Source organism: Balaenoptera physalus (assembly GCF_965194825.1).
Source record: "Balaenoptera physalus genome assembly, chromosome: 15".
NCBI classification, from domain to species: Eukaryota; Metazoa; Chordata; class Mammalia; order Artiodactyla; family Balaenopteridae; genus Balaenoptera; species Balaenoptera physalus.
In genome coordinates, this window is record NC_138894.1 from 42,730,131 (window position 1) to 42,743,397 (window position 13,267).

At 37.0% G+C, this 13,267-nt stretch overlaps 1 protein-coding gene across 2 annotated transcripts in view; it reads right to left on the reverse strand.

Annotated features, from left to right (window-relative positions):
- ACTR2 (actin related protein 2) overlaps positions 1-12,802 on the reverse strand; it is a 36,037-nt gene extending 23,235 nt beyond the window's left edge. The window contains exons 1-2 of one of the 2 annotated variants that reach the window (XM_082426652.1): positions 12,585-12,802; positions 5,338-5,448 (exon numbers count right to left, since the gene is read on the reverse strand). In XM_082426652.1, the coding sequence (XP_082282778.1) occupies positions 5,338-5,448; positions 12,585-12,632 (159 nt within the window). In that variant the 5' untranslated portion in view covers positions 12,633-12,802. The remainder of the gene's footprint in view (positions 1-5,337; positions 5,449-12,584) is intronic. The other variant, XM_082426653.1, reaches the window with a different exon arrangement.
- Positions 12,803-13,267: the final 465 nt, after the last annotated feature.

The window sequence follows — 13,267 nt, forward strand, 5'->3', positions numbered from 1 at the left end:
CTTGCAAATCTTAATCATGAATAGTAAATTTTTATGTACAACGTGGTTTAAATCAATAAATTGACCTTACCTTTAATACATATGTTTCCAAAAGAAGAGCATTAGCACAAATAAACCCCACATTTTCATATTTTGGAGGGTTTTGTATGAGGTTTCATCTGTTTCTTTTGCTCAAATGTTCAAAAAATAAGGCCTGTGATATGTGAGATAGCACATCAGGGAAAAAAAAAACTTGTAGAAAAATGCTCAATGCATGCAGCACATTTCTTTGTACTAAATATCCAAATGATAAGTGTAAGTACTATAAAGCATAATGAGATGCAAAAAATAAAAGGATTTTTTATTACACTATAAGAATGGACATATGCACCACATAACTTGTAAATTTCACAAACTTCTACCTATATATGCCTCAATTAGAATTGAAATTAAGTTTCAATATATGCCTCACCAAGATGAATGATAATTTGTAGAGATATAAAAAATTAAGACAAAGAGAAGCAATTCTTCTTTAAAATTATCTCATGAGCAACATCTTCAATCTTAAAGTATAATACTGGAAAACTATGCTATTATACACAAAGCAGAATACTCACAAGTCTTGTATCCAATGACAGCATACTTAAGATGACCCACATTTCAAAAGTCAAATTTTGTGTGTATAATAAGGCTAATGATGTCCCAGAATTTAAACTTATTTTAGAAATCGGCTAGTCAAAATACTAAATAATCTTGATTTCTACATATACTGATGAATTCAATTAAAAAAAAAAACCCTAGTATCAGAAATAGCTACTATTTGCTATAAGACCTTAAGATATTTTAAAACAGAGGTTTAAATACATATATGACTTTAAAACTTTTAAAAATAACAATTAAAAAAAAGAGAAGAGATAAACAAGGGTGAAGACTCTAAAAACAACAACAATAAAAAAAAAACAAATAGATTTCTGGAAAATCCACTGAAAGCAACAACAAAAAGGAAAAACAAAGTTAAAGCACATGCTAGAAATGTTCACTAAAACTTTTCTGTTGCAACTAATTTTGTATAAAGTTAATTTACCATAACTTAACACTCAAATTGCTTAAATATTAACTATTTAGAATCATCTGATAGGAAAATGCAAAACTAAAAATCTATATTTGTGAACTCTAGTAACTGACATGCATTTGTTGAATTACTTATGGAGAAGTATACTGATAATTTCAAATACATCAAAAGACAAGATACACTGATGGACTGACAGATGGATAAATGGATAGATATGTGATATATCAGTAGAGTAAACAGTAATATCAGAATCTAGGTGATGGATGTATGGGTTTCACTGCAAAATTCCTTCAACTTTGCCGTGTATTCTAAACACTTCTTAATAAAATGTTAGGAATTTATACCTCCAAGTACATATATTACTTTTGGCCATCAATATAACTTAATATACAATTTTGTTACTTTCTTCTAGAATATATCTTTCTTTGTGTTATACAAGGTAATAATAGATCAGATAATTAGATGGTTTATATCATCGATATATATTCACAACTACATTTCAACAAATTTAGTGTTAAGTCTGGTCTGATTTCATCAGACTGTTTAGTTTTTATTCCATGCAAGAATAGGGGCTTACATATGTCTGATCTAATGCCAACTCAAAATAAAAGTGTCATGGATCTACTTCTAGGGCACACATACCATAAATAATTAACTGAAAAAAACATCTGGCATTGAGTATCTTACCATCCCTCTGAACAAAGAGGACATTTAAAATGGAAGAAAACGAGTATTAACTTATCAAATTAGTGCAAATAGTCGTGACTAACTCAAGCTACCTAATTTAAAAATGTATCCATATCTAAAATTTTATTTCAAAAAATCCTAAAACATATAGTTTTCCTTAGAACGTTTTAACTTCCAAAACCCCAAAATGCTAAAAGCTTTATGTAACTTGCCCGCATCTCCAAGACCAAAATTATAAGCCATTAGATCAGGCCTTAGTTTTTTACCACCCACCTCATCATTGGACCTCAAGCCTAAACCATCACCTATTACCTGAAAGAATGAAAAATTACGGTAACTGTCTGAGATGCCGTTTTAAAGGCATTTATATTTTATGAAAAGCAGGCAGTGTAGATGAGATTTGCCAAGAATCATTCTGAACAATGTCACCTTAAATTAAAAGTAGAGCAAATATACTTTAAAACCACAATTAAATTCCTAGAACAAAATTTCATAAAAAACACTTAATTAAGCCTACACTGTTCTCTACAAGTACACTTTTTTCTTAATCTCCTTCAGATTTTAAGACAAATGCATGACCTTTGATTTAGGATAAATGTAGGAATTTCCACTTTTAAATGCTTTTGTTTATTCAAAAGAAACCTTCACAAAGTTACTGTTACTAGTTAAAATACATATCACTAGAAAGGTCTGATATTAATCTCTGTCAAAGCTGCTTACAAATAATATTAAAAACAAACAAACTTGAAAATATCTACTACAGAAAGCACTTTGACTATCACAGAAAAATATGATAAAAGAGTCAACTGCCTGGGATGCGCCTAGTTCTAGTTCAAAAGAAAAAGGTGCCACACAATGGTATTTATTTAGAGGAAGAATCTATTGTCTATGCGAAAGTCTTACAAGACTTCCACCTTTTTCTTATTTATACTCAGATAATGCAAAATCTGCTCATCGATAAAGATAATATCGGAAACAAGTCAATCTCTTTTTCTCCCCCTTTACTGTTTATAGTTCATTTGCACATTAAAATTTTACTCAGTTTATTAAATACACATATGATACTATACTGGATGCAAATATATACACATATATATAGAGGCTATGACAGGCAGTGTTCAATTTAAATGGTCAATAAAGTGGATTTATCCAAATGCAACAACTTCACCCCAATTTTCTGGATCACACAAGTGGCTAAATAAAGCCACTTGGTTTCTAATATAATGCACACCACATTCCATTTTAATCGTAACATTCATCTACAAAAAACACAAGGAAAACAATTCAAAACTATGTTAGTAATTAGTTCTGATTTGGTCCATTGTATGCAATCAGGAAAGTATAGGACTTAATTAGTTGCTACCAAATTGAAGCAATGAAAAAGGTTAAAAATCAAAGTACTTAAAAATTAAAATATGGAATTACCCCCCTCCCCAATACCAAAGGGACACAAAACAACAACTACTGTCCCACCAAGCAAAAGTGGAAAACAAACAGAGAGCATGTGTGTAACCTCACTTACCATCTTTTTGTTATTCTACTTCAACAGGTCAAGAAAGGTGAAGAGAGAGAAGGTAGAAGTAAGAGTCAGAAAAGGCCTAAATAAAATCCTCACTGAAATTTTTAAACATACAAGCAATAGAGACAAATTAGGTCGAGGTCAGATGCAGTACTACTACAGTTTACGGAGTTAAAAATTAGGGCCGAATTAGCATGGACAGTTATTACTCCTGAATGAAAATAAACTCATTAAACAATTTAAATTTCCAGTTTTTAGTCTACCACATTTTAGCTAACAAGACACAAAAAGTATAAATCAATCCCCTAGGCATAGGAATTCCAAAAAAGTCAAATTTCTTTAATTCATTACTGAATTTAAGAACCTTAATTAAGGAAAATAAATAGCAGAAAAGGTCTAGCTGAGTAGGTAAAGGGTATTTAGAGTTGACTTTCCAAGCTCTAGTAGTCAAGTTAAATTTGACACAGGTCTGTTTTCTTTCACTGTTTTCTACTGGAAGAACAAATTAACTTGAAAGACTTAAAAGATTAAGCAGATTGAACAGAAGTGAGCCAACCGAACACAGACTGACAAACCGTACAAGCAAATGCTACTGGGGAATTCCTTAGCAAAAATGTCTTATTAGAATATCATCTAGTTTCATTTCTATCACTTGGCCTTAAAAAGCAAGAAAGTGGTAATTATTGTGACTATGCTGGTCAATAAAAATAGCTTTATGTGATGTGTCTTAATACCTCAAAAATGTTATTATCCATAAAGTATATAAAAAAGCCATTCTTCTTTAAAAGGCTGATACTGAATAAAAGTGTGACTTCCAACATCATTAAAAAGTTTATCCTTATCACTATTATTAGCTAAATTTTAAGTTGAGTTCATTTAAGATTGAATTCAATCAGAACGAAAGGAGTTCACAAAAAGAGAATACAGAATTCCATAAAATTCCCAAAAGACCCTAAAAAAACCCCCAAAACAAAAACAAAAAGCCTCTCATATTGAGTATCCCTTCTGATTGTAACATAACAAAACAGAGGCCAGAATCATTCACTCTTTTAAGTCTTTAAAAAATTAACACAGAACCTAAGTTTCAGTTTGTATTTTTATTCATTGTGTAATTCAATTCTCTAGTCCCAACAGCAGAGAGCCACTAAGTAGCAAACCTCTACCACCTATTACCGCCTTCCTAGACATCTCAAATAAACGTTCCAGAGAGGCACATGCTAACTCACACACTAACAATTCAGTGAAGTCTTGCCAAGGACTGTCCAGATAGGACCAACAATGCTAGTCTGTTCACAAATGATTCAGTAAAAGGGCCCCTAAATGCTACTGCATTTTGTATAACCTGATCCCTAGGCCACCTGAAAAATTTAAGTCAACTGGTGACCACTGACTTTTAATTGTTCTTTTTCTTCTACAATATTGTAACTCCCACTTGATTTTCAACCCTTTAATAGAAGATAAAAATCTATCACCCTTAACATCCAGTCTCTCATGTTAAGTACAGTAGGTAGGCAATGACAATATTCCCTCCCCTCTCCTCGTGCTAAGATAAATACAAGGCCAAATAAAGACTTGCACAGCTTCCTCCTGCACACTATGGAAATTAGTTATACTGGTGAAAAGAAGAACCAATAAGATTTATATCCTGTGTTTCCTGACTAGCTATATAAAAATGTAGGGGGATCAGGCCATGAGAACATGGGAAGGAAAAATCTTAGGTCCCAAAGAGACACTAACATAGAAAAATATATAGAACTGAAAGACATAAAAATACCAGGCTGATTTCTTTTAAAAATTATATTAGGTAATAGGACTTTAAGTCACTAATATAGTATTCACATCAACATAAAAATCTTACTAAGTATTTTACTTCATTCAGAGAGTAATGGCATCAAGCTATACTTAAAGTCAGATGAAATTAATTTCAGTTTCTGGTGCCTTTCTTCAGGTGTTGATAAAAATTTTAAATATAAGAAATTCGGCCCTCCTTTGCTTTTCAAGGCATCACATTTTAAAACTACTTAATTCAAAGAACACCTCACAGGTTTTGCTCCTCATTTATCAATAAATAAAATATTACCTTGATTTCAATGTTTCCCACTTTGGTGGTTGATCTGATAATAGGTCTTCCAACCAAAGCTGGGAAGATGTGTTCTGGAAAGTTAGAGCCTGCATATCCACACTTCACAAACTGGAAAAGAACAGTAAAAGTGGGTTAGTGTCAAGGTATTTATGATATTATCCTTTTAAAAACTGTATCTGAAAAGTACCGCTTTGCATTTATACAATATTTTAAACTTTTGTTGCTTTCAAATTACCCAAAGTAGTCACTCCATCTATCATATCCTTCATTTATTTCCTTTATGGCACTACTACCAGAGTTCCCATTTCCTTACTGGTTAACTGCTTATTTAGTGCCTAGGTCTCCCCACCACAGGGAGCTAAGCTGAGCACTTCATGCTGGAGCCCACTGCCTTGATGCACAGCGGGGAAGGGACAAATTCACTCAACAAATGCTAAGGATTTTTAAAAGAGAAATGTCAGAAAATGAACAGAACTAAAGCAGCTTTTCATTCATGTCTGGCAATTCACTTAAGCAGCCCCATTTTTGAAAATGGGAAAATCAAATGGCATCTGGACTAGCATCAAGATAAAATAAACATTTATTAGGCGTTTTGGGCTATTTACATCTTTATATTTAGACAAACGTGTTCAGTAATACCAAATGACATAATTTCATATTCAGATAGTGTACTTCTCCAATGAGGACATATCACTGATTCTAATAATACTTCCATTTTATGAATAAGAAACTGATATACTAGGAGATTTAACAATGTACAGTAAAACTGAAAATAGAACCAAGGGTTTTTAATTCTTATACCAATAATACAGTCTGTTTAGTCTTTTTTTTTTTTTTTTAAGAGATTTACTTTTTTTTTTTTTTTTTTAATTTTATTTATTTATTTATTTATTTTTGGCTGTGTTGGGTCTTCGGTTCGTGCGAGGGCTTTCTCTAGTTACGGCAAGCGGGGGCCACTCTTCATCGCGGTGCGGGGACCGCTCTTCATCGCGGTGCGCGGGCCTTTCACTATCGCGGCCCCTCCCGTTGCGGGGCACAGGCTCCAGACGCGCAGGCTCAGTAGTTGTGGCTCACGGGCCCAGCTGCTCCGTGGCATGTGGGATCTTCCCAGACCAGGGCTCGAACCCGTGTCCCCTGCATTAGCAGGCAGATTCTCAACCACTGCGCCACCAGGGAAGCCCTAGTCTTATTTTTAAGAGCAGCCATTACAAGGAAAAGGCAGTTTAAAACTTCAGGGTGGGAGGAAGAAGCTATAAAAGAAAGGAAATGCAATCAGTCTCTACCCTCTCCCTCAACAAGCCTTTATTCAATGTATGGTACACTGTGCAAGGATTTTTGTGTCTACTGATGAATCCCAAGCACCTAGAACAGTGTCTGACACATACTAAATGCATATTATTTAACTGATCAATAAATATTAGAAGTTTTGCTGTTGACGCATATGATACTATGATTATTTTAACCTAGAGAATATGTTTAATATTGAGAAAGTCTATTGTTCCATGGCTTCAGGTACCATATTCTCTTAGAAGAATTAAGGAGAAAAACAGTATCTGAATGTGACGCATGATAGTAATAACACAAAAGAGGACAGAAAGCTGTTACATACAAGGAACTGTTTTGTTTGATAGTGGTAAAGGTTAGCAACTACCTGAAACTCACTGACTTCTGACTAACCCTCCAAAATATAAAATTTTTCTACTGCAAAGACAATCTTGTTGGAAATGATGTTGATGAACCACATTTAATTATAAATAGCCTAGAACATTCTGCCATGCATAATTTCAAGTCTTTTATAAATAGAGCTCTTAAAAATATGTTGAAGTCATGTCTTTAGCAGACTAAAGCTACTGGTATGAAAAATCTGCCTAAAATTTAAAAATTGCGTATTTCCAATACCACCTGAATTCGTATCTCCTCAGTTCACGTTTACATCTTAGAACCTACAGAAAACATACTGCTCAGACAGGTTTTCTTCCAAACTCACAAAACCTAGTCCTGCTCAGTTTACCATTCAGCCACATACCCATTTCTAACACTACGATACAATTCTTACTGGATTACCTTCCAAGGCAGAAGTTACTGTGATATGATGGCATATGCAACAGATTACCTGCTTGCTCATACCTCTCTCTCCATCTGAATAGTGGTTGATAGTAAAGAGCAATACACTTCGCACCCTAAGAAAGTGTTCAACAGAATTCAGAAATGCTAGTCCATTCTTCCACAGTGTCTTCCCAAGTAATTTATCAATGGGACCCAGAAAGAGTTGGAGTGACAACTGCCACAGAGGAAAAGAATAATACTTAGCATTTTCTAGTCTATTCAAATTAAAAGAAAATGAGAAAACCTCTCACACTCTTCTCTTCTAAATCAAACTCGCTTTTGTCCTTAAGTCAAAAGCCAGCTCACTTGACGTGAACTGAAATCAGATGCAAAACCAGAGAATCTCTTCTCATTACCCCACCATATCCAAATTTCTACATAAATAAAATTTGTCATGATCACCAGCTTTAGTCATAATTCATACATATGTTCCAAATATAGAAAGCAAATACAATGCAGACATTAAATTCTTATGTATTAACATAATGAACAGATAAGGACACCGGGTGGTCAAAAGTGTCCATTCACCAGACTGAACATGCTCACATGAGTATAAATGTTCTTAAAGAAAATGACAGAATGAATGAAAAAAGAACCTACAAGTTTGTAAGGGCATTTTTAGCATATTAAATGTAAACAAATGATTTAAGTGAGAAATCAGAGCCTAAGGTAAAGGTGGGCGCAGGAGCCTGGATTGGGGCGTAAGCCAAGTCCTGGCGCAGGGAGGAGGCTGCGAAGGTTGGCGTGCCTCCCCTCACTCTGCGCCACACACACTGGGAAACGTGCAACACGGTAAATCCACAATCACATCACTCAATGTTTACTGATTATAATTTGAACAATTATAGATGGGTAGTTTGCATGTTGAAATTCTTGTCTGAGCATACTCCACGGGACAAAATATTTGCCAAGTGCCTGAGGTAAGACGACAAAAAATTAAGAACTCCTGAAACTATAAAAATAATTGTAAACTACTATTCCTGTGCTTTATAAAAAATGGAAATTTGGCTTTCAGTTCAAATTAAAGATACCAATCACTTATTAATGAAATCATTTATTCTGCTTAAGCAGTAGCTTATTGGAAGTAGATGCTGCCATAGTAATCCAGTGCTAGCATTACTACAGGATACTAGTGTTTGGTCAAAATGGCAAGTGCTGCACTATTTCACATTATTTCAAATGTGAAAGCATTAATAGTTATAATAACAAGAATATAATTACAATGATCTATTTCTCAATAACATATAACCAACAGACAACCTGGCATTTGTTTTCTTGTAAAAAGTCAGTATTTTTTAAAAGATCTAAACCACGATGTAATAAAATAAAAAGAAAATATTCTTTTCTAAATTATTTGTTTGGTATCATTTTTAATCCTGGAGATACCTCCCCCCACTCCAATCATTTTAAGACTTGGTGGCTTAGTTCTCTCATTGTGTGCAGTAAGGCTGTGTTTAAGAAATAGATTTTACCATATATAGTTTCCTCTTCATAGCACTGTGGTTTAAACTGGCTCCCTTACTTCCTACTGAGTCATCAAATGGTAAGAACATGAACAATATAATGTTCTTTCAAGAAACAAAAAAAAGCTCATCTACATTTGCTCTAAAAGTACCTTTCTCCCTCAAAAAATAAACTGGGATTTATAAAGCCTCATTTGGGCTTATTTAATTTGTATTTTTCCTTTATTAATTTAAATTGATGGTATTGACATATTAATTTAATTGCATAGTGATTATTCTGATCTTAGACCACCAAAATATTTATTATATTTATTCCAAAGCATTTTATAGGGTGAAACCAAACCTGTTTCTGATTTGTTTCTAATTCAAACACTCCTAAATTCATCATATAAATCTGTATAAGCCTGATAAAGGCCATAATACTACAAATGTGAATTGTAAAAGTATAATTACCTAACACTATAAGCTACTTTGTATCACTAGACCCTAAAAATTATACCAGTCACACAGTAGGCACTCCAGAAGTCTTCACTGTTGGTGAACTAACTCAATGTTGATGAAATCACCCAAGTTTGGTAAAGGAATATACAACACCAGGGGCCCAGGCCCAACTCTTGAAAGGCACCCAAGCCTAAGCAGATCTCCACATTTTCACCTATCTGGCCACTTTCCGCAGCTCTATTTTAGGTGCAGGTTTGGACCAAGGCTCTATTTTAGGTTTGAATGGTTATGAAGGTGAAACGCATAAAGTACTGGAAATGGATGAGCTTTTCCTCCTCTAGGAGGAAAAGAGACAGAGGTCAGCTTGGGAGCTAGTGAGGAAGAAGAGCGGGATCAACATCTGGCATGTGATCACAAGAACTCACCTACTCTTAGGGCATTCGATTTAGGGCCTGCCAGAGGGGCTTAAAAAAATCAAGTTCTCGGGACTTCCCTGGTGGTGCAGTGGTTAAGAATCCGCCTGTCAATGCAGGGGACACGGGTTCGAGCCCTGGTCCAGGAAGATCCCACATGCCATGGAGCAACTAAGCCCGTGCGCCACAACTACTGAGCCTACGCTCTAGAGCCCACGCGCCACAACTACTGAAGCCCGCGCGCCTAGAGCCCGTGCTCCGCAACAAGAGAAGCCACCGCAATGAGAAGCCCACGCACTGCAACAAAGACCCAACGCAGCCATAAATAAATAAATTAAAAAAAAAAAATCAAGTTCTCAAATACCTATAATTTTAACACCTAAAATGTGTAAAAGGCAAATTGCTTTGGAGTAACAACTATTCCCATAAGTTTTTAGAAATTTAATTTTAATATCTTCTTTATTTAATCATAGAGGAATCATTAGACCTTCAGGTACCTAAATAAAATCAAAATGACTATGAAGTATAACCATAAGAAATACAGAATCTAAGTGGTTCCTAATTCTCTAAATTTTCAGAAATATCACAGCATTCATGACTACATACCACATCAGAGCTGTTTCTTCATTTGAAGTCTACCATGTCCTATAGAAAATCTGGATAAAATTTTTAAAGTAACTAGAAACCTAACACCAAACATGTAAGTTTTTGTTTGAATTAACTACACTTTTCTATTTATGTCATAGTAACTGATCTTTTGTCTTAAGAAACAAGATTCTTAAATTATGGATTAGACACAAGACTAATCAATAATATACAATCAGTTTTCTAACACAGATAAACTAATGAAATAGTAACATAAAAACTAAATATTATGGGACTTCCCCAGTTGTCCAGTGGTTAATACTCCGCGCTTCCACCTCGGAGAGCGTGGGTTCGATCCCTGGTCGGGGAACTAAGATCCTGCATGCGGTGCAGCCAAAAAGAAAATTTTTTTAAAAAAGAAAAAAAAAAACCTAAATATTATGAAAAAACATATACTACAAAAACAGGGTTCACTGTCCTTCAAAGAGGAGGAATCCATTAAAACATAACTGACTTCAATTTCTAAAGAAAAAAAGCTGACATATTCACAAAACAAAATATATTAACATCAACTTTTAAAGATTTACATTTATTTAGAGGTCAATTTGAGACTACAGTGGGAATCAGGCTAATAATTTTTAAAAAGCACCTTTAACTGAGTTTTAACTGTAAAAGTAATACATGTTTATAGTTAATTTCATTTAAAGATAGTTTAACAATACATGGTTTGTTAAAAAAACAAAGAACAGTTTTCCAATAATTCAGAAGGGTGATGAAGTCCTTCCCACCTTACCTCACTCTTATCCCTAGTCTCACAGGTAACCACTATGAACATACATTTCTTATGAATTCCGCCAAAACTTTCATATACACATACATTTGTGGACACATAAATATCTTTAATAAAGAACACACACATAAATGGAATTGCTGTAAAACTTTTTTTAAACTTAACAATAAATCTTAAAAATGTTTCTATAGTGGTGGACCTGCCTCCTTTTCTTTAAGTACTATTCCATTTTCTATGGATGTCCCATTAAATGATAACGCTCTTCTTACTCTCATCCGTTTTTAACTTAGGTCAGATAAAGCTAATATCATCATTGCCTGTAAAAGTCTAACAAATTCAATCAAGGGCAGCATTATAGCAGTGAATATCAGCTCTTTTTTCCCCTCAACAATCCAGTTTCCAAAGGGCTTTAAAGTTCAAATACAATCTATTTTAATTCATCTATCACATTTATGGAAGGAAGGGGATAAAAGTCACAAAATACTGCAGCTCCAAGATGGTTAGGAATTGTTGTAATGTAGGGGAAAGTGATCACTACAGAACTCATCCAAAGTAAGTAACACTTCTATCTTCTAATTTGCTGACTTTGCTGCCCAAAATACATTTTTTTAAAAGGGGTGGGGGGGGCGATTGAAAGACAACTTTCACATAATTTCTAAATCAGTGTTTTACTCAGATTTTTACAATTATTTGCATTTTAGAATCTTAAATTCTAACATTACCTGTATTCTGCAAGTAAGGAAAAAAAGGAGGAGGGGTACCCAAACTGATTAACTTCCCCTAAGGTTAGTGGAATTAACACTTGGGCCTTAAAGGGTGCAAGACCAACCAGGAGAACACACTGGTCTCTGCGGGGCTGCACCTGGGCCAAATTTCCAGCATGCAGAACAAAAAGTCAATGATGCGCTGCCGATCTGGTCTCCCTTCCCCTCAAAAAACAAGAAAACAAAACAACAAACACTGCAAAAGGACTGAGGTTCACTGCATGACAGCACTTCCCTTTTTTCTTTAAACCCGTTTCCTGCCTCCCGTTCTGTATCTTCAACTATACAGGAAGAGGAAGGCCTCTTGATCCTTCTCTTTTTTACACACCGGCGACCCTGGGGAATGGAGCCCTTTTGGAACACACAAACCCAGCCTTTTACCCCTCCGGCCCTTTAGCCAGAATCCCACGGCTCCAGTGTGGGGCCGGCCCCGGCCGGGCAGCAGGTGGGAACCCCATCCAGTACCGGCCTCGCCCGCCGTCCTGACCCCGAGCAGCGGGAGTGGCGGGCTCAGGGAAACTAAGGGGCCCGACCCTCTCGCGCGCCACACCCACGGGGGCGGGAAGCGAGGCCCTGGCCCCTTGGCCCCGGGGTGCAGCCCCGGGCGCCAAGGGCCCACGCGCCCCTCGCTCATCCCCTGCCCGAGCCTGTGGCCGCTGCAGCCTCCCCGCGAAGCGCTTACCCCGGTGCCGTTGTCGCACACCACCACCTTCCTGCCCTGGCTGTCCATACTGCGCCCGTAAGAGAGCCGGAGCCGCCACCACCGAACAACCTACAGCCGCCGCCGTCCGTCGGTTCCTCTTCCTCCTCCTCCCTCTTCCCGGCCCCTCCCGCGGCCCAGCTTTTTTCCCGCACCCGGAAGTGGCCGTCCGCCCCTACCCGCCCCTGCCCGCCACCTACTGACTGCCTGCGCGGAAGAGGTGAAGACGGGAGGGAGGAGGCCGAGACTGGCAGCGGTGAGCTCCAATAAGAAACAAAGGAGCCCGAGGTCCCGCCCATGGCGCCGTTTCCGGCTTCGGTTCCAGCTCCGCCTTCAGGGTCGCCGCCCATGCAGGTTCTTCCTGTCGGCGTCTTGTCCCCGGCGCTTCGCCGGGCGTAAATGGCCGCAGAGGTGGCGGCCGCTGCGGTCTCCTCCTTAAGGCGTGGCAGGAGTTGGGGGCTCCGCTTACCCGGCTGAAGGAGGCGCAGGCAGATGAAAGATACCTGGTCTGTGGCGAGACCGCAATGGAATGTGACAGAAAAGCCTACCGGGAGGGCGGGAGGCGGCAGACACCCTTGCTAACCCCACCATTGAATGAGGCTTGGTGTTTCATTGCTTGCAGGCCTTTTCAGTGGACAGAGCTGCGATGGGTACAGACACATGAA